The sequence below is a fragment of the Schistosoma mansoni genome, chromosome W, assembly GCF_000237925.1.
Source record: "Schistosoma mansoni strain Puerto Rico chromosome W, complete genome".
In the NCBI taxonomy this organism is placed as follows: domain Eukaryota; kingdom Metazoa; phylum Platyhelminthes; class Trematoda; order Strigeidida; family Schistosomatidae; genus Schistosoma; species Schistosoma mansoni.
Window position 1 is genome coordinate 12,797,087 of NC_031502.1, and position 20,139 is coordinate 12,817,225.

At 36.8% G+C, this 20,139-nt stretch overlaps 1 protein-coding gene across 1 annotated transcript; it reads right to left on the reverse strand.

Moving 5' to 3' along the window:
* Positions 1–4,290: 4,290 nt before the first annotated feature.
* Smp_125590 (hypothetical protein) lies at positions 4,291–18,799 on the reverse strand. Its single transcript, XM_018788588.1, has 6 exons — positions 18,503–18,799; positions 13,536–13,717; positions 9,645–9,772; positions 6,720–7,345; positions 5,020–5,123; positions 4,291–4,539 (listed from the first exon to the last, which is right to left on the reverse strand). The coding sequence occupies exons 1-6, from the start codon at positions 18,788–18,790 to the stop codon at positions 4,530–4,532; spliced, it is 1,338 nt and encodes a 445-aa protein (XP_018654115.1). The 5' UTR covers positions 18,791–18,799; the 3' UTR covers positions 4,291–4,529.
* Between the last annotated feature and the right edge of the window lie 1,340 nt (positions 18,800–20,139).

The window sequence follows — 20,139 nt, forward strand, 5'->3', positions numbered from 1 at the left end:
ATTCCGTGTACCTGAATTAATGGTTGCTTTGGCTGACAGAAAGGGCATCGGCCTTGTGATTTCGAAAAATCTCGGCTTTCATCGTGAGGCGTTTTAATTTTTCCTTCAACTCCCAGGGCGAAATTTAAATGGTTTGAATAATTTTTCCTGATTAGTTTTTCTTCGGGATGGGGTCGCTAACCCCATAGCCAATCCCCTTTCATCCGGGCTTGGGACCGGCAGTAGCCCCCTAGAGAAGCTACCTTCGGAGTTATCATAAACGATACGTTAGTATATTTATAGTTTTTACATGAAAAGATCCTCTAGTCTTCTCCCAGCATCGGCTAGCGCTAATTAGATAAGAATTGGTCAATCAGTGTGCACCAATGCAATCGTGCATTGAACATGCTTTAATCCAATCTATGTCTCTCTAACACTCAAATAACAGGAAAATCTTGTACTCTTGATCATACTGTTTTTAAATGTACTGTATTTTTGCAGCAACAGTATCCACTATTGTTAAGACTGCGTCAGTGAGAATAAATCAAAACTGTACATCTCGTTATCCTGAGTAATATTTGCAACATTTCTACCTATTAGTTCTTTGGGTAGCGGTAAGCTGAGTCTAGCGTCCAAATGTACTAATTTAAAATACACTTCGCGCAATTTTTCTCATAAATGTTTTGCTGTCAAATATCATCCAATGTAACCTGCAAGATCGCTTAGCAGTAAGGAAATCAAGAATACGTTTTCACGCCTTTTTAAAAAATTCAAAGCATTTGGACCGTATTTTAATCTCTTACTGCTCTGTTTTCTTCTTATAATGAAGCAGCCGGTCACGCTCTTTAAATGAAGCCAAAAGACCTGCATTCTGACAACGGCTTTAGTATATTCTTCAAGTATATAACATTGGTTGAATTATACTGTTCATCAAAACGAGTTCTCAATCTAAGAAAAATAATTATCTGCGTCTTTGATATCAACACGTGTTTCCATGTACGAATGTGAACTAACAGTTGAAAAAGTAGGGTCTGTACTGTACGATAAGAAGAATTTCTCCTAATTATATCTATCCCCATCTAGTTGATGAATGGAGATGAATCACACTGGTGGGTGGGATTGCATCCAGGTTAGTTTCACTAAATATTACATGTCAGTATTTTGGTTTAAAACATTTCAGTATTTTCTGTGTATTTTTATTATTAATGGCTTTATTCAATATTATATTCTGGTACAATATTTTTACCCACCGTAGTCGTTCCAGTTGTGGAGATGTAAGTCGATCAAAACTTTAAAAGAAGGTTTCAGTAGGACAGCAAATATCAAACCAGAATTTAAGATAACAAGTGATAACGTCAGTGGTGTTTTCTAGTGAGTCATCTGTAAATAATTTACAGCTAGTCGTATGAAAAATGTTTTTCAGATTTTGAATATTTTCTTCTGAGTAATTTCTATACTTGACTTTCTTGGTCTGATATAAGGGTGCATTCTTTCTATGCTTTCCATATACTTCAGGTGGGACATGGATTATACAGTGATCCGAGTCACATATTTACCCACATCATTGATGATTACGAAGTCTAAATGAGCATCCAAACCAGTAGGAAAATCTCCATTTAGGTGACCCAGTGATGTGAGGAAGCTACAGTCACATACAATTGAAAGTGAACCACTGAAGGCAGTAACGGCGAATTCAGTAAATTCATCAGCGGAAACATAGCGCAGATGATCCAGGAGTTCTAGTAAGAAGCAGTGATCAGTGGAGTTCATACCACGTCTGTTGTGAGATAGAAACTCACTGAAGACAATTGGTGAACGGTTAGACATAAACACCATGGGATTCCGGCTCGGTGGTCTATCGGTTAAGTACTCTGGCGGAAGACTGGTAGGTCCTGGGTTCGAATCTCGCGATGCGAGGTCGTGGATGCGCACTGCTGAGGAGTCCCACAATAGGACGAAACGGCCTTCCAGGTTTTCACTGGTGGTCTAGCTCACGCTTTCAACTATGAAATTACTGATTCTCCACAAAAAACCCCTTTTGAAAATATATTTATTATTGTGAACCAGTAAGATCCCCTTAAACTATAAGATTAAAATTGTCTCATCTTTTATCCTTATATACAATCTTTCTTTTATATAATAACGCCATTAAATTAACTACTTCTATAAATTCGGTGTTCATCTTGTTGTGCTAATGAGGTATGACAACTTGAACCGATGCATATATGTGGCCTGGTCCTACGTTGTAGTTGACTAACTGACCAGGAAGATCACGGACAAAGAGCTCAGTTATAATAGAATTGATTTAGGAAATATACATCTTATCAAAATTCTTATAATGCTTCGTATTTACCTTCAGATTGTAACGATGCAAGCAATCACCACCTGTGGGCATATTAGTCTTGCTATCGTAAACGTTCAGGCAGATTGTGTCAAGATCACTACTACATGCGTGCAAAGGTTCTTATGCTAGGCTTATTTTTTTTTCGTAATTGTAACTTAAGATCAGGGTTATAACATTCATCGTAGTTGGTTGTAAACTTATTGACAACACCTGTCATATAGGCGTTTCCTTGTCACAGAACGTGATAAAGTTTTGCTTGTCCATTAAGCATATCCGTTTTCTTATCTATTTCTAGAGGAACAACCACTGAAATTTCCTCGTCAAACCATTTATGGCTAATCACCTATAAATAAAATGTCTGATGTGTGCATATCCGACATCTACCCTGAAACGGAATCGTTAAACAGACCTCAGTAAATCTGGACGAGTTCTGCTATTTAACTGGAAGAACCTTGCTGGACTATATTCTGATGTTAAATCAGTCAGTGTGAGCCGCCTAATCGCAGTTTCAGTATGATTCTATAGTTTTCAAATGTATATCGAGTTGCATGTTTCGTAAATATCAATTAATCTTAATGAACGCCTGGCTGCCGACCTTATGTACCATGGCTCAATGGATAGAAATTTGTCCGAGACTTCTAGAACGGTGACAGACCACGTCTCTCGTTTTCGACAGAGTATTTACTTTTCTAGAAATGTAGTTACTTTGCTTCTAGAATTTTCTAGACAATGTTACATCAAGTAGCACTAACACACACGACTTCCTGTACATACCTAAACTTTGAGTAAAGCATTTTTTTCACTTCACGCATTTTCTCTTGTGTTGTCCCGTAGATTTAATCAAATCAGTAGAAGCGCTAGAAGATCGGATCCATTATTAGACTTATCAGGTTTAATTGTAGAGCTTTTGTCGTCTCTCCAGACACCGTTACGTATTTAAGGCCAGAGCTGTTGCAAGTTCCAAAATTTAGATTCGCGCTTGTTCATGAGTTTAATACTGTGCGGACAGCCAGTTTCCTAAAAACAGTCAGTAGATAGTTACCTCTCGGTGGTACGCCTGTTGAAGTCTGTCTCCGCAAATCAAGGCGGAAATGGTATATGTTTGAAAATTTTTGCTAGTGCTGAACTGTCTACTAGCACAATCGAGGCTTCAGTTCGTGATTTTTTGGTCATAACATACATGTATGTTGGATTGTTTCTTCATTTTACGGTGTGGAGTTTATGTAATCGAACATTTGTCATATTAAGTTTGTTGATGAGTTGAAACAAGTGTTAATCAGTAAATCTGAAGGATATTCGAAACTGCACAGATGTTATCCTGGGTGAATATGTACAATGACTAAGAGGTTGCTGATAGATATCATGGAAAACTGTGAAGAACGTATTATTTCTCAACATGAAAATCACATTGTTCATACTATCAATTTAAACAATGTCCAAAATAAATTCATAGTAATTTATAAAATCTCCATACATGAATTTGACACCAGTTAGGAATCCTGGAATGCGAGAAGAAACCTTAATACATTCAGTCTCATCAACGAGAAATATTTTGATATAAACACCTTAACATATTTACTCATTGTTGGTCTCAGTGGCTTTAAAAACATCGTAAAGTATGGATCTAAGCAATACAGATTATAAGTACGCTGCGATTTGGTAGTTGGTGAGTAAACGAATTCCTACCAGTTTATTTGAAGCTACGGCTGTGACTTTAAAACTGGCAAACACTTTTCAAGTAGTGTGGTTAACTGTCAAGTTAATTTTATAAATAAGACGTTTTTGCTATTGAAAGACCAGAAATCACATTCAAATATCATTTGACGTCTAAGCCTGTCTATCTAAACCTTTTTACTTGTAAGTACGGCTAATCCCAGTAGTTGAAAACGATATCATCTATAGTAACTAAACTGACAATAGGACACTGGGCTAGGGGGTTGATCAATAAATAAAGAAGCACCATATTTATCGATACACTTTATTGATCTTCATTTAAAAAAAACTCGAATTCATGAACAACTGTTTTGTCATACATATAAACTAATATTTTTATTACAGAAATTTTTGTTGTCAATCTATTGCTGGCATCAAGCCGGTCGCTTTAATTCTTTGACTTCATTTTTTTCATCAGCAGACAAAAGCGATTGTGTTGTGTGAGGAAATTGCTTAATTTTAATAGTTCTTGCAAATTGTTAAACTGTCCGTTTTATGATTTCCTAACAAATTTTTGTGAAACAATTAAAAAATAAAATTGTTTATTTTATAAAAACTGAATTTTTCTACGATTTTGTGTTTGTATCTATATACGCTTACATACAAGAATATCATGCCAGAAAAAACGGCGTAGACCAGCAGGAATATGATGCATTATAAATAGAATCAGATGACCGAGCCCTTTTTAAGGTTTGTGAAAGATGAAATGGTGTATAAACTTAATTCTTCTCTGCAGCTACGTTCTTAGATCATGCATTAGGGCCATTTCTTCGGCATATATTAACTAAAGAATAGCTAATGTGAGCACATAATTTTTTATTTTCCTCCTGTGTATAACAATCTGGAGGGATGGGACTAATTTTCCTGTTCTAAAGATACGGTCTGATAAACTTAGATTTGGAAAATCTTTGTCAGTAAAAACAAATTAGAGTAGTTTAAAAAATTCTAGATGTTGAAATTTTATTTCTACTGATTCAACTTACACTAATACCTGATTAGTTTCCTCTGATAGTTGAATATTTGGGTCGACTGGTAATGAATCTTGCGGTCCCAAAGTTATTATCAGTTCATCACACGGAATGCATAACTAGAAAAGAAAATCAGTATCATTGATTACTTTTGGCACATAGGTCTTTTGTCAACCGTACCGCATACACAACTGAAGCTGTATAGCGGATTTCTAAAGATTATTAACTACAACAGGAACAGTCCAAAGGAAAGATCCCCAGAATTCACATATATGAGTTTCGTTATCAACTGTTCTACGTCTTCGAATCAGGAAACCCAAACAATAACCTGGGAAATTTTATGATTTATGAAAAGACAGTTAACATTTTTTTTAGTTTTAATTACTAATGGACTATAAATCATACACTCATTATATGTCTTGATTGATTAGAAACTGTAAAAAACCTCTCTGCGTTATTTAAACAGTAGCTTAAGTATCTTTGACTGCTAGTCTTTCCATGGCCGTATATGACTTTTTACGAAACCTCATATATTCTGCATGTTGTTAAAAACTACGGTCGACCAATTGATTTCTGCGCAAAATATCATCATCATTGCATCGACAACACTGAAAGCACTTGTGCTCGTCGGTCATCTGTTTAGACGTTAGTTCGTCATGCAGCGTAATTATAAGAAAATGTGCTAAGGTAGTGTGACCAGCAATGGTTTTTTCGGTATACTTATTCTATGTAAAAAAAAATTGGTTTTTTGCCATCTCGATTTTCCTACTGATTTCTTTACTGTACTTTATTTTCTGAATCTATTTTAAATCTTCCTGTAGCAACAAAAGATGGTAGTAACTTTATCAATGTTTCAGAGCAGAATTGTCTACATTAGTAAAATCAGTATACTTCCGTAATATAGAGTATTACACGTAAAATGGTTTGTTAAGTCTCAACTACAAATGGGGAAAAGGTTGGCTACTGAATAATGTGTTTGTTATTAAAATTAATTAAACTGAAGCAGTATTATTTCACGCCGTGTTTGTTTTCTTTGCGAAGATTGCGTAATCCGAAACCGCAGATGTTTCTCGACAATTCAATGTGTTGTAAATAGCACATCATTTTTCTGTTATTGGAATGAATTATGAATCGAACTGTAGTGACTATTCTTCTTGAATTTATGTGCCGTGACCTTTGAACCAAAGATCTTGATCGTCATTTCATTGACATGACCTTAGGTGTTATTTCGGATCCGATCTATAATATTCTCAATGAAGCTACATTTTTGACTTATTCAGTCTTAGATGGAGTAAACTAGCAACTAAAGAAACACTCCACTAGTCATTGGAATCCATATCCAGTCGTTTGAACATACATTCATTAAAAAGATACTAATATGTTTTATATCAGTATCATTTCGTGAGATTACCTTTTAAATAACCGACCAAACCTCATATAATACGAAATTAAAAAAGTGCATAACCATATATATATATATATATATAATATATATATATATACCAAAATAGTATAAAGCGAGGTTGTTTAATAAAATAGGCAATAATATTTCAAAACGGAATGTCATAACTTAAATAAAGACGGAACAAATATTGATGCAGAATAATATGAATTCATTATATTTCGTGGTTTCTCATCAATATTTGTTCTGTCTTTATTTAAATTCATAAAGTGAACTAACTACATGAAATTTTGGAAAAGCTGTCATAACTTACTTCAATCTTTCCCGATGGATGAAACGTAATGTAATAAACGATCATCATCACTATACCCATACAAAAACTGCACATCACGATAATAAGAAGAGTGTATGAAGGTAAGACGGTGTTCCACGTGGATGGTTGATTTTTGAACACACTTTTTGGAAGATTAGCATTAATATATGAATGTGTTATCCACCACAATGACGCACATACTGAGTTTTCAATGCCAAATATTAAGTAACATGATACATACCACATTCGACTTCGTCCTTCACGAATATTGACCACATCAAAACAATAAACTGCACCCAATACAAAATCAAAAGCCAGCTCTCCTAACGCTCGTGAATTCGATGAACAAAACGTCGTCCCTCGAGTAATTAACCAACCAGAGGCCAACAACCAATGAATACCGAGAGCTACTACAAACCAAAACCCCTTGACAACAGAAGCAAGTATACCCAAAGCAAGTAATCGTGATGCTAGCACTCCAGCCTTCCAGAAAAAGAAGAATATAACACCTAAGGTCTGGATATTTCCTTTTTCAATACGTGAACTACGTAGAGCAGATTGATAATAGGTTAACGACCACGCCAATGAAAGCCATGAAAATACACATGAAACAAATTGTGCAGTCACTAAATGTCGAAACGTGGGGGAAAAGACATTTAAGTGCGAAAACAATAAAGAAGACTTTGATGAAACGAAATATATTTATAAAGGATATTGATAAGAGACACTGAAAAATTCCTTAATCAATCCGTGACCTTACTTAACTGTTCAAGCGTTGCCCACAAATGGTAGCTTTCCAGTTCCTTTTTACAAAAAGTAGGTGGTCAAATGTTCTGATCAGTAAAATCCACAGCTGCATAAGTCTTCGCACGGCGGTTCAGAAAAATATTGGTTTTTAGCCTAGACTTATTAGAAACTTAAACAACATACATTCTTTCATAGACGAATGATTAAATTTGTTAATGTATTAAAAGAAATGAGTGTTCAACAACGATGACTACTAACGGATTATCAGTTACAATCTCGAATATTAGAAAACTGGACAAATAACAACCAAACTAATCCAAAATGAAACTTGGCCGGAAACGTAAAAAAACCACTTGAGGTTCCGTAAGAGTAATAGGTGAAACTTTCATTCCAAACGGTAACCAATTCATTGGGCTTTTTAACAATTAATACACCATCACATATACAAACAGAGATTTCAATGTTCAACTTTGAATTTAAAAAATACCTATTCTTAAGTCGTGCCAACCCGCAACAAAACAGAAAGAAAAAGATCATCAGAAATGGAAAAAATATCGAAACAAGACTGTCTGAAACTAATAAATAAACAACAATATTACAGATTTTCACCATTCATTAGATAAAGATGATTACATTTTCATTAAGTTGTAATCGTCACGAGAGTTATGTACCCAGTATGCATCGAATGATAATTTAGTCGGCATTTATGTATTTACCATATTCATCTAATTTAAATCATTTACCAAGTAAAGATTCGTGTACTCAACTTTGAGCTACACTTTATGTATGAAGGTTAGTGATTCTATCTAGCTGCGTAAAGTAGTTGGAGCGAGGGCAGAAAAAGCGATCAAGTGCTAGGAAGTTGAATGTCTAAACCAATAAGTCACCTCTTGATATGACAATGACGTCAACCCCTTGTCTGTCTCACAACAGCCAGGCAGTATCGTCCAGATATCTACGCATGAATGCTTACAATTTACACATATTTTTCACTTCTAATGGCTAAGACTCATTCATAAAGTGTTCTAAATAAAAATCAGGGAAATAAGATACGGTAAGTATAAGCAAATGCAAAAAACGCACTTGGAAGTTTTTATGATGTAACTCAAACTTGATAAAATAACCGAACGTGTTGATTATTTGAAAATGGGTTTAGCAAAAGTTCCAACCCAATATGAATTCGAAGTCACTAAGACCGACTTTCAAAAAATTCACATGACTACTAATGAAAGACTATTCTCTCGAAGTCTAAAGAACACTATCATCAGATAATACAATGATTCATTGAATTATGAAAGGATTAAAGTTAGACCACCATGGAGAACACGGAAGCATTGGACGGCTATTAAGTCCAAGTATGTTTGTTTTTCTTTGCAATAGTCACAAATAATATAAGAAATATGGTCTAATGGCAACCATTAAACCGCAAATTCAAACACATTAGCCTTACACTTAAATTCCCATAATGATTTATTATGTGTGTGATCGACTGCCGGTACAGCAAACGATTTAATGAATATAATCAAGTGGTTATAAAATATGAAGTCTGACTGAAATGTAACGTATTGTACGTAGTTCCACAAGCAACTAACAAGGTCATAACACAGAAATTTACAAAATGTCATTAGTATAGGGTTGTGGAGATTGTTCAGTTTAAATTGATATCATGAATGGATGAATAATAGACGACCATCGAAAACCAGGAAGGATTGGACGGCCGTTCCGTCCTCGTATGAGACTCCTCAACAGTGCGCATCCACGACTCCGTACGCGAGAATCGAACCCAGACACTTGGATCTCGCGGGCAGACGCTTAACCTCTAGACCACTGAGTCGACTTCCAACGGTATTAAAATATGAATTCAACCAATCACGATATTGCGTGACCGTCCACCATTATCTTCAGTGGGTAACTTAGACCGAAAGTTCCGGGTTAGAATCCCGCGTGCGGTATCGTGGATGTGCTGTTGAGGAATCCTATACTGGAACGAAATGGCCTTTCAGTGTTTCCAGGTTTTCGATGGTGGTTTAACATTCAAACATCTATGATATCAATTTAAAATATTATTAGCTTCATTATTCAAGGACAGAAACATACTTTGAAATTTAGGTGCAGGATATGGTTGCGTTAAAATAATGTACAACTGTAACAGAAGTTGTGGAGCGGACTCAGTGAAACATTCTATCAAACGAAGCATAGCACAATCGGCATCTTCATAAAGCATCAACTGCGTATATTGTGCAGCTACACGAAGACTTAATCCAGGTTGTCGACTTGCTATACCGTAGTAGATAGCGTCAGCTGCCCTAGAAGTGAAAAAAGCAGGCATAAAAAATGGAGACAATCACTGTAATACCTTAAGTTAGTCGTATATTTAACTCAACACTACCTGAACCAGCATCAACCTCCTTGTTGCTAAACACAGCCCAAGACCCCTATACTAACAATAACAATATGAACGAGGTCTACAAACGATGAAAAACTGTAAAAGCCCTGGCAACAATATTTTGACAACCGAAATGGCTACACATGAGGATGACAAACTAAACAGTCAGCTAGAACGTAGGAACAGGTACATATATGCATCGGTCCAAGTTGCCACACCCCATTGGCACAACAAAATGAACACCAAATTCATAGAAGTAGTTAATTTAATGGTGGTAATATATAAAAGAAAGATTGTATATAAGGATATAGTACAGAAAGAAAGAAAGATATGAAGCAATTTTAATCCAATAGTTTAAGGGAAGACAGAGTGTGTATACACCTACGCCATTTTGATCAATTCTGAGCCATGTTACACAGTCTCCAACGATTGGTTACGATAGTCACGCGGACCCCAACCACGTAGTCTGTTTTAACAAACTAAACAATATACTATTAACGAACGGATTTGTTGAAATCATAACATTAGGCCAGACCTCTGTCTAGATGCAAATGTGATTAGTATAAACAAAATCAAAAACCTATACCAATAACTACCATAGCATCTTCGTATTGGATACAATAGGAAAGCTATTTGCTGGTAATGTTTGCAACAGGCTATCTCAATTAACAGATAACAAACTGCCACTTACCTACTCCGGCTTTAGAAAACACTTAGCTACCAAGTATGAAACAACGACAATTAGACACATTATACAACGTGCCCTAGACACGAATCAAGTGCTAATACTCACCTTTATCAACCTAACCAAAGCATTGGATACTCTTCCTAAACAACTTACCATCGACACGCTAGTAAAAACATACACATCAAATAAATTGATTACATGTATGACCAAACTACTAGACAAAGGACACATCAAAGCACGACGGAGATCAAACTATACAAAGAATAACCTTAAAAGATAAACAGCGGAATTTGGTATATATCGCATGTCAAATGCAAAGATGATCTATGCCTGATAACCCCTAATATAAAAGAGGTTTCCAAAGCCGTAAACACTCAACATAGAAAACTAAAACAAGAGGGAATAAAAACACACTAAACAAGAACAAATAAACAAGCCAATTACCCCAAGATCACCATAAACAAAGATCAAATCGAGGAAGTAAACGCCTTTAACTATCTCGGCTCAACGATCAAAAAAGACGGAGCACCAGGTTATTTCGTAACAGCTAACATTGCTAAAGCAAAAATAGCTCTAATCAGAATCCGACCAATATAGTAAGGTGTAGAATAATGAAACTTGGCACAAGAATAAAACTGGTGAATTTTTCAACAATCCTCATCTTGATATGCTGACTTTAGTCTATTGTGCTAAGAAAATGAGACTGGACAACGTTAGAATCAGTCTTAAATACCAACAGACGAATGATCCTTGGCATCAACGAAAGACGGAAAACCAACATTGAACAACTACACCTAAAGATCCCCTTGCCAAATCTAGCGAAAAAAGTGGCAAAGAACAGGCTAGACCTGTGATACACTGTGCACAAAAGACCAAATAATCTAATGGTGAGGTCTTTAAAATTCAAATACGTGACGCAAACAGCAACAGAAGGGCGCACAACAAAATTTAGCTAAGACAGCTAAACCTTGACATCGATAAAATACGAGGTGAACTATTAGCAAACTGGATAGACAACCCCATCTAAGTTAAAAGAAACAAAAACGAAGGACATAAGAATAGACCAATAACTGACCAAACTGCGACACAGAAGATCACTGTTGAACAATCGTTCGAATGGGACTCGTCACTAAACACCAACCTCCTCGATTATAGAAAAGCGTTTGATGGAATTTATAGGAAAGCCATATGGAATTCTTGTCGAAATTATGGAGTGCCTGGAAAAATCGTCACTACCATATGGAACCGTTACAAACGACTGAACTGGAAAGTCATGAGGGGAGGGCAGATTACAGATGTATTCCAAATCGAGACTGGTGTCATACAGGATTTCCCACTCAAGCCTCTTTTCTTCCAACTGGCTATTGAATGGATTATTGAGAACTCCATATCTCAGACAAACCACTAGGTGCAGTAGACACCTTGGATACAGCTGGATGATTCGGACTTTTCAGATGACCTAGCCTGCCTATCGCATTTACAAAAACAAATGCAAGCAAAGACGCCCAACATGCCATCGGCCCCCAGTAATGGGCATAGATTGGCAAAGCAAGGACGGCGTCACTACAACTGGAGAATATCTAGAACTCAAACAAACTATCACCTTATACCAAGGTCAGAATTTTTAACACTAACTGTAAAACAGTTTGATTGTATGGAGCTAGGGCTTGGAGAACTAACACCACCATCACCATAATGGTACGGGTATCTATGTCTATCCGGTATACTCCGGATACATTTGTCAGAAACAGTCACCAATAACCTACCCTGGAAGAGAACAAACCAGATGTCAGCTGAGGGGGAATACGTAGCGTCAGAGATAGGAGGCAGACAACAAAATAGTACATAGAAACGAACGGAAAGATTCCAAGACAGTTGTTTGGAGATCCCTGGTAGGCAGCCTATAATTGAAGAGAGGTAACAAGACGGAAATAAAGAAAGTTTGAAAGATAATACAGTATACAATAATTTTGAGAACAACCATTCGATTTTGAATGTTTATGTATGAGATGCTATGCTCCATGGGTGTACAAATCGACGGTGATTTTCTTAGAGAGTCACTTCCCAAGCTTCTGACCTAGATGTTTAATCTACATCGAAGTGGAGAGAAGTTAGATGCCATCTCCTAGCAGCCGATGATCCTATTCAGTTCCCTTAGGATTCTTGGTTTCATCAATCTGCATCATAAGTAGTACTTGAAATAGCGTGTGAACTCGAGTAGTAGATATTAAGCTGTGCCAGAGTCTCCAACAATTGCATTTGTGCATCAAGTTGTGCTTGCTGTTCTGTAGTGTTCGGTTGAGCTAGTCATCTGATTTGGCATCTCAAATGTGTTTTCCTTTTTCTTTGTCGCCACTTATATTTTTCCTTATTACAACCCAGCTACTCCTACTGCTTAGTATTCTTGGACACTACTTCACTCGACATTTAACTTATTTCAATCTGTGATAAAACCATCTTAACGTTAAGCAAATTTCCATGATAAAGTTATTTAACTATTATGGGAAAGTATACGGAAGATCATAAAGTAATGACAAGAATAGAAATAATAAAAGCCATAGTTCAAACAATTACACAACCACAGTATTTTAAATTTCTGGCACAGTAAATCTTACACATCATATGGAACGTTAAAGTAAAACTGAACCAGAATCGACAGTGACTTAGATTTTGAGTTACGACTCATAGTTATAGTAGCTCGGTTGCTAGGTCTAAGACAAGAAAGAGCCAACAATCACAGACCAACAATGAGCAACTCAGAACGACGATTTATTAGACGAAGCCACATCATAAACTGACAACAAAAATTGCAGTATTTCCAATACAAACTCGCATTACTGAATCTCCGGTTCGTAGAATAAATAACTTGCATACAGCGAATAAACCATAGCCTATTTATTCCAATTCTTTAACATTAAAATGTCAGTCTTTGATGAACTCGATCGCTTTATGAAATGAATACGGACAGGGAAAATATGGCTCAAAGCAAACAAACCTCACTAGTGGGGCCAACTGGAGTCCATGAAACAATAATCTAAACGTCCATGCTCGATAGCTGCGCGGAGGATCAACTCGAACTTTATAGTCAATGAAATACCACGCAAGACTGAAACTGGACATCAAGAGAGCGGGAACTACCATAAAAGTCATTGTTAAACTAGACCAGTAGTAATCTCCCTATATCAATCAATAAAAAACAAAAGTTAGATCGGAATTTTATAGAAAATATCTTGTAAATAATTTTTTAAACAAAAGGTTATTTTATATGAATAATTCAAATACTGACAAAAGGTGATTCATTATTTAGAAGTTAAAGAAATACTACCAAACGCTAAAAACATGATTAAGATCATGAGTCAGTTGAAGCTAGACCACCATCGAAAACCTGGAAGCACTGGACGGCCGTTTCGTCCTATTATGGGACTCCCCCTTGTGCTAAAAACATGAGTACTATATCCGATAAAGTACTAAGAAATTTATGTTTATCAAAAAACTAGGTCGAGACTTTCTCTAATAAGTTTGAAAATACTATTGAATTCGCGTACATCTCTATAAGTCAAGAAGGAATTCACTCACCGAAATAGAATCAATAAAATTGACAACTGACGTCTGTGAAAGCCCTGTCTACAAACCAACCTGTAAGTCAAGTTTGCTTGTGAATGAAACATCAGATATCTCGTTAATCCAAGAAAAAAGCATCACGACTTATCTCTCTAAAGAAATGTTGATGCGTATTAAAGTTTAAAAAAGACCGTTGGTATGAACCACCATAATTAGCACACACGATTCTCTTTCGATCGAAAAACCACACTGAACTCAAAGTCCCCTAGCATAAATCTTTTAACTCCAATAGGGCTCAAATATCAACCTGATCGTATAAGAATGTCTTAAATAGGAAGCAGCAATTCAAATGGCCTGCAAACGTGGGTACTGAAAATAAGGTTTATCTACGTCAGGTTTATATGGGTTCTCAAAAAAAAAAACAGTAGATATTCCCGTGGATAGAGTTGCTATTCAGTAGAAATAATTAGTGGTTGACTAATTAAAGTTGTAGCGAACAATCACCGTTACCCGATTGCAAGGTGAGAATATGCAAAGCCTTCAAGAGTCTTTATGCTTATATCAATCTATTATGAGTGGGCTGAAGTCAATCATCCAGATTACTTACTACCTTAGAGCATTCGGATTTATAGAAAACACTAAAACCTTTTTAGCTAAAATGTATATTTCATTAATTTCAAACTGCATCCACAGAGCATCTAAACAGGTTACGTTTTGTACTCCAATTTACCAAGTTCCAACGCAATTTTTACTCACACAATTCCTGATTGCTTGCTATGGTCCAGCAATAAAATAAAATTAACTTGAGTAATATTCATGAATTTTTACATCTATATATATGGTCGTCCGATAGGCACATTAATTAACAGTTCTCGAATTCTCAACATTTCCAGTCAATCATACAAGAAATATATCGAAATCAAGATAACATTTTATGCGATATCTATTTTCTAGTTACTGATACTTTCAAGGCAAACTTACTAGTTTAAACCTAGCATTTAATTCAGTACGGATTAGTCATCACTTGGAGATGCAATCATCAGTAACAGGATCAACAGGCAAAACGGATATGGAAAATAGTGAAAAATGACTAGAAAACTGCTTAACCTGCGGGATTACATTTTCCATGCTACTTACGCCCGTTACCATTATGGAGGAGTATAGGCCGCCCACCCGGGTTCTCCATCCAACCCTGTTCTGGATAATCCATTCCAGTTCTTTCCAGTTTCTATTCATCCTTTTCATATCTGCTTCCGATTCCCGACGTAGTGTGTTCTTCGGCATTCCACTTTTCCGTTTCCCTTCAGGATTCAAAGTTAGGGCTCGCCTTATGATGCAGTTTGATGATTTCCACAATGTATGTCCTGCCAACATCCAGCGTCTTTTCCTTATCTCCGCTTCAACTGAAAGCTGGTTTGCCCTCTCTCACCGTAGGTTGTTGCTGTGGTATCCGACCAACGAACATTGAGTATCTTGCGTAGACAATTGTTTATAAATACTTGTACATTTTTGATGGTTGTAGTAGTTCTCCACGTTTCAGCTCTGTACAGTAGGACTTTCTTGATGTTCATATTGAAGATTCTGACTTTGACGTTGGCTGACAGTTGTTTCGAGTTCCGTATGTTCTTCAATTGTAGGAATGCTGTCCTTGCTTTGCCAATCCTCACCTCTACGTCTGCATCAGATCCCCCTTGTTCATCGATGATGCTTCCCAGGTATGTGAAGGATTCCATATCTTTCAGAGCTTCTCCATCAAGTGTGATTGGATTGGTGTTCTCTGTGTTGTATTTAAGGATCTTGCTTTCTCCTTTGTGTATACTGAGGCCCACTGATGTATAGACTGCTGCTAAACTAGTTGTCTTCATCTGCATTTGTTCATGTGTATGGGATAGAAGGGCCAGGTTATCTACGAAGTTCAAATCTACCTGATTCCGAGCTGTCCAAAGTATTCCGTGCTTTTCCTTAGATATCGAGGTCTTCATAATCTAGTCGACCACTAGAAGAAAGAGGAAGGGCGAGAGTAAGCAGCCTTTTCTGACACCGGTCCTCGCTTGGAATGCATTGGTCAGCTGTCCTCTATGCACCACTTTGCACTATAGTCCGTTTTATAAATTCCGGATGATGTCGACGATCTTCTTAGGTACACCATAGTGTTGAAGAAGTTTCCATAAAGTCCTCCCATCCACACTGTAAAACGTCTTCTCATAGCAAATGAAGTTGGTGTATAGTGACGAATCCCACTCAACTGACTGTTCAACAATGATCCGTAGTGTGGCGATTTGATCTGTGCACGACCGATCCTTACGGGATCCATCCTGTTGATTTCGAAATTGGTCGTCTACTGAGTCTTTCATCCGATTCAGCAACACTGTTGAGAACTCTTCCTGGTACTGACAACAAACTGATGCCTCTGTAATTCTCACATTTACTCAGATCTCCTTTCTTTGATATCTTGATGACGTGTCCTCTTTTCCAGTCCGTCGGCACTTGTTCTTCCTCCCAAATCTTCCTGAATAGAACGTGAAGCATATTTTCAGTAACCTTCATGTCCGACTTCAGCTGGTGTATTGTCACGTCCTGTTTCTTTCCAGCTCTTGATTTGTCTGATGGTCATGCTGATTTCTTTCGTCGTTAGTGGAGTGACATCTATGGAAAGATTTGTAGGTGCTTCTTCGATGTCCAGTGGATTCATTGGAGCAGATCTATATAAGAGTTCCTCGAAGTATTCCACACATCTGTTTCTCTGTTCTCGAATCTCGGTGATTGTCTTGTCCTCTTTGTCTTTGGTCAGTGTCTCTGGTCTACCATATTTTCCTGCTAGTTTCTTCATTGTGTCATATATCTGTCTCATATTTTTTCTCTTGAAGCTTTTTTCGCTATCGTTGCTAGCTTTTCCACGTATTTCCGCTTGTCGGTTCTAATGCTCCTCTTCACTTGCTTGTTTGCTTCGGTTTGTGCCTTGACTTTCTCTATTCATGTTCGGCCGTTGTTAATTGCTGTTTTCTTGTTCTTTCTTTCTTGAATCCTGCCCAGGGTTTGCATAGAGATCCATTCCTTATGATGATGCTCGTTGCGGCCCAGAACCTCCTGACACGTTAATTTTAATGCTTCACTGATCCTTTTCCATTTGTCCTGAATAATAGTTTCTTCTTCTTTCAGTAGATCCTGAAAGGCTTGGAACCTATTGTTGAGAGTTATCTTGAGTTCGTTGAGTTTGTTAGTATCTCGAAGGAAGGCTCTATTGAACCTTTGTAATGCCGTTTTCCCAGCTTTCCAATGTTTCTTTAGCTTCAATTTCATCTTGGCCATAACCAGGTGGTGATCTGAAGCTATGTCAGCTCCTCTCCTGAGTCTCACATCTCCCATTGTCCTTCTGAATTTCTTATTCATACAAATTTAATCTATCTGGTTACCTGTGGTGTGATCCGGTAAGACCCATGTAGCTTTGTGTATGCATTTGTATGGCAATATTGTGCCACCTATAAATAAGTTGTTGAATGCACATAGACTTGCAAATCTCTCCCCATTTTCGTTTCTCTCCCTCAGTCCATGTCGTCCCATAGTATCTTCATAATCAGTGTTGTCCATTCCGACCTTGGTGTTTAGGTTCTGGATCCGTAAGATCCCCATCTTATAAGTGCATTACGTGGTTTTTTGGATAGCATCAGAGCAACTCCCTGAGTGTGTGGAGCATTCTCCTCTTCGTAACCGTAGTACAGCAACATCTTACCCGTATCTAGCTTTTGCCGTCCAACTTGAGTCCAATGGGCTTCGCTGATTCCGAACATAGCCAAGTTGTATCACCTCATTTCAGTTGCTATTTGACTGGTCCTCTCGGTCTTCTACATTGTCCGGACATTCCATGTACCTATAAAATTTGTTGCTCTAGTTGTTAGAAAGAGTATCGGCCTCATGACTTCCGAAGAATTTCAGCTTTCATTCTGAGGTGTCATAATTCTTCCTTCTAATCCCAGGACAGAGTTTAAATGGTTTAATTTGTTTAAACTAGCTGGCATTTTTTTAGCAATGTTGTTTCCTACGGGATGGGTTGTCGATCCCATGCCCAACCCTCCTCCCTTGCCCGGGCTTGGGACCGGTAGTAACTCTAGAAGAGCTACAGGTGGAGTTTTTTTCTTTTGACGCCGATCTGAATAACACTATGTATTTCCGGTAAACAATGTTTTCAACTAATTTCGACTACGCAATTCTACTACTAGACAGCATATTGGCAATCCACAGATGAGCTGAAATTGCTCCAAGTTAATGTCACTAGACTATTGTCCGCTATAGTAAGAAGGTATAGGAAGTAGTTCAATTACTTGTCAGACGAAAAAGTGTAGATTTGAGATGCAAAGGCTTTTATGAAAGTGAATCACATGACGAAAATGACATCAGACTAACCTGAATATAGTACGTATAAACCAAGTATGCGTCGGATGCAATATCTGCGAGGTAACTCATTATAGAAATGAGAAATATCACAACTTGATACCACCTAAATCCATGGACTTTTAGAAACTCAACTAGTCTTATGTCATCCTCGGGCTGAACAATAGTAGATGGTGGAGGAGTACTTGAATGTGGAGTAACGAAGGAACTGAATGGTTCATCAAAAGAATTTTGTTTTGAGATCGAAGCATCCGTAATATCACAAACAGTAAGTGATTCCACTTCACTCTTATTCCCCATGAGATTACTGCTGGAATGTAATGTTGTAAATGATGAGTTTTAATTGATACATTGAATTAAGAAAGTCTGTATTTAGACACGGAAGTGAAATGTCAATGAAATGGAAATATTCCAAAAATCCGTAGAAAAATTTGTACTCCCGATACATATCAGCATCACCTTCCTATTTTACTTTTTTGGTTATATTTCTAATAGTGATTAGTGACGTTATAAGGAAACCACATAGCTGAAATAAACGTATTATTTAAACAGTACATTTGTAATACCAAAAAGTGGAGTCAGTCCACGAAATCATTGACAGTTAGTCTAAACTATGTATGTAGCTGCACAGAACCTAGTTTGAGTCCGATTATCGTAACTAATAGTTAGAGATTGGGTTGAACGGCTCGGAATTGTTTACAATGGAGTTAGTACAGTCACCATTCGTCACCTTTTATATCACAAATCACTTAATAGTCTTTAAAAAGAACCTTTCAATCCCATGAATCCGTATTTTATCGAATCATATCTCTGGTCCTTTTTTTCTGCTACCACTAATACTATTCTGAAACGCCCTGTATTTACGTAATGTAGCGAAACATGCACATCTTTCAGGTCCTACGTTACATGTAACTGGCTACCTGTGCAGTTGTAGTGATGTACCAAAGTGCTTTAACTTTTCACACTTACTTTTCCGTTGACATGGTACAAAATATTTTTTAGAGTACCATTCAATATCATCTCTGATTCAAGCTTGTTGTAATGTACATCGCTTTATGGATTAAGCATGAAGTACATCTTTCACAACTCATGTGACCAAATACAAAATTCAAGTATCCACTGAAGTGTGTTTATCTTAAGAATACCTCGATTTCCCATTATATTCGAATATATTTTTAGTAAGACGATGCAAATAGTTTTAGATTATATTTCACTTCAAAATAATAAGGGAGTTTAAACTTTGAAAGTCAAAAAGGTATCCTTTAAGTATTTTTGGCATGATTTCGACTTAAAAACAACAAATACTCATGTTGTGGTCTTCTAAGACTAGTAACGTTTTGTGCAGCAAGTGAGACGATTGTAACCTAGATTATCATAACAAAATGGACTACAGTTATTACAAAAAGGTAGACTTAAACGTTAAAATTTAAAATTATTCATTGGATTAGCACCACCCCCATTGATCTGCGCACCTTGCTACATAGACAACGATCTACATATCAGATGGCTGTTTTACTTCCTTGGAACAAAATGAATGGTATATCAGAGTGAATGAAATACCTTTACATAATTTACGTATTCTACAGTCAGTGAAGAGATATTTGGTCCTTAAATGGTTTAGAAAACTTTCAACTGCGATGCCAGCATCA

What these genes read in the sequence shown, in the direction of transcription:
- Smp_125590 (XM_018788588.1), bottom strand. Translation starts at nt 18,790, where the DNA reads ATGGGGAATAAGAGTGAAGTGGAATCACTTACTGTTTGTGATATTACG. An exon ending in CAGTTGGCCCCACTAGTGAG is followed by an intron (nt 9,773 to 13,535) that starts GTTTGTTTGCTT and finishes TTTCACTTCTAG; the next exon opens with GGCAGCTGACGCTATCTACT. An exon ending in ATCCATCGGGAAAGATTGAA is followed by an intron (nt 5,124 to 6,719) that starts GTAAGTTATGAC and finishes TTTCTTTTCTAG; the next exon opens with TTATGCATTCCGTGTGATGA.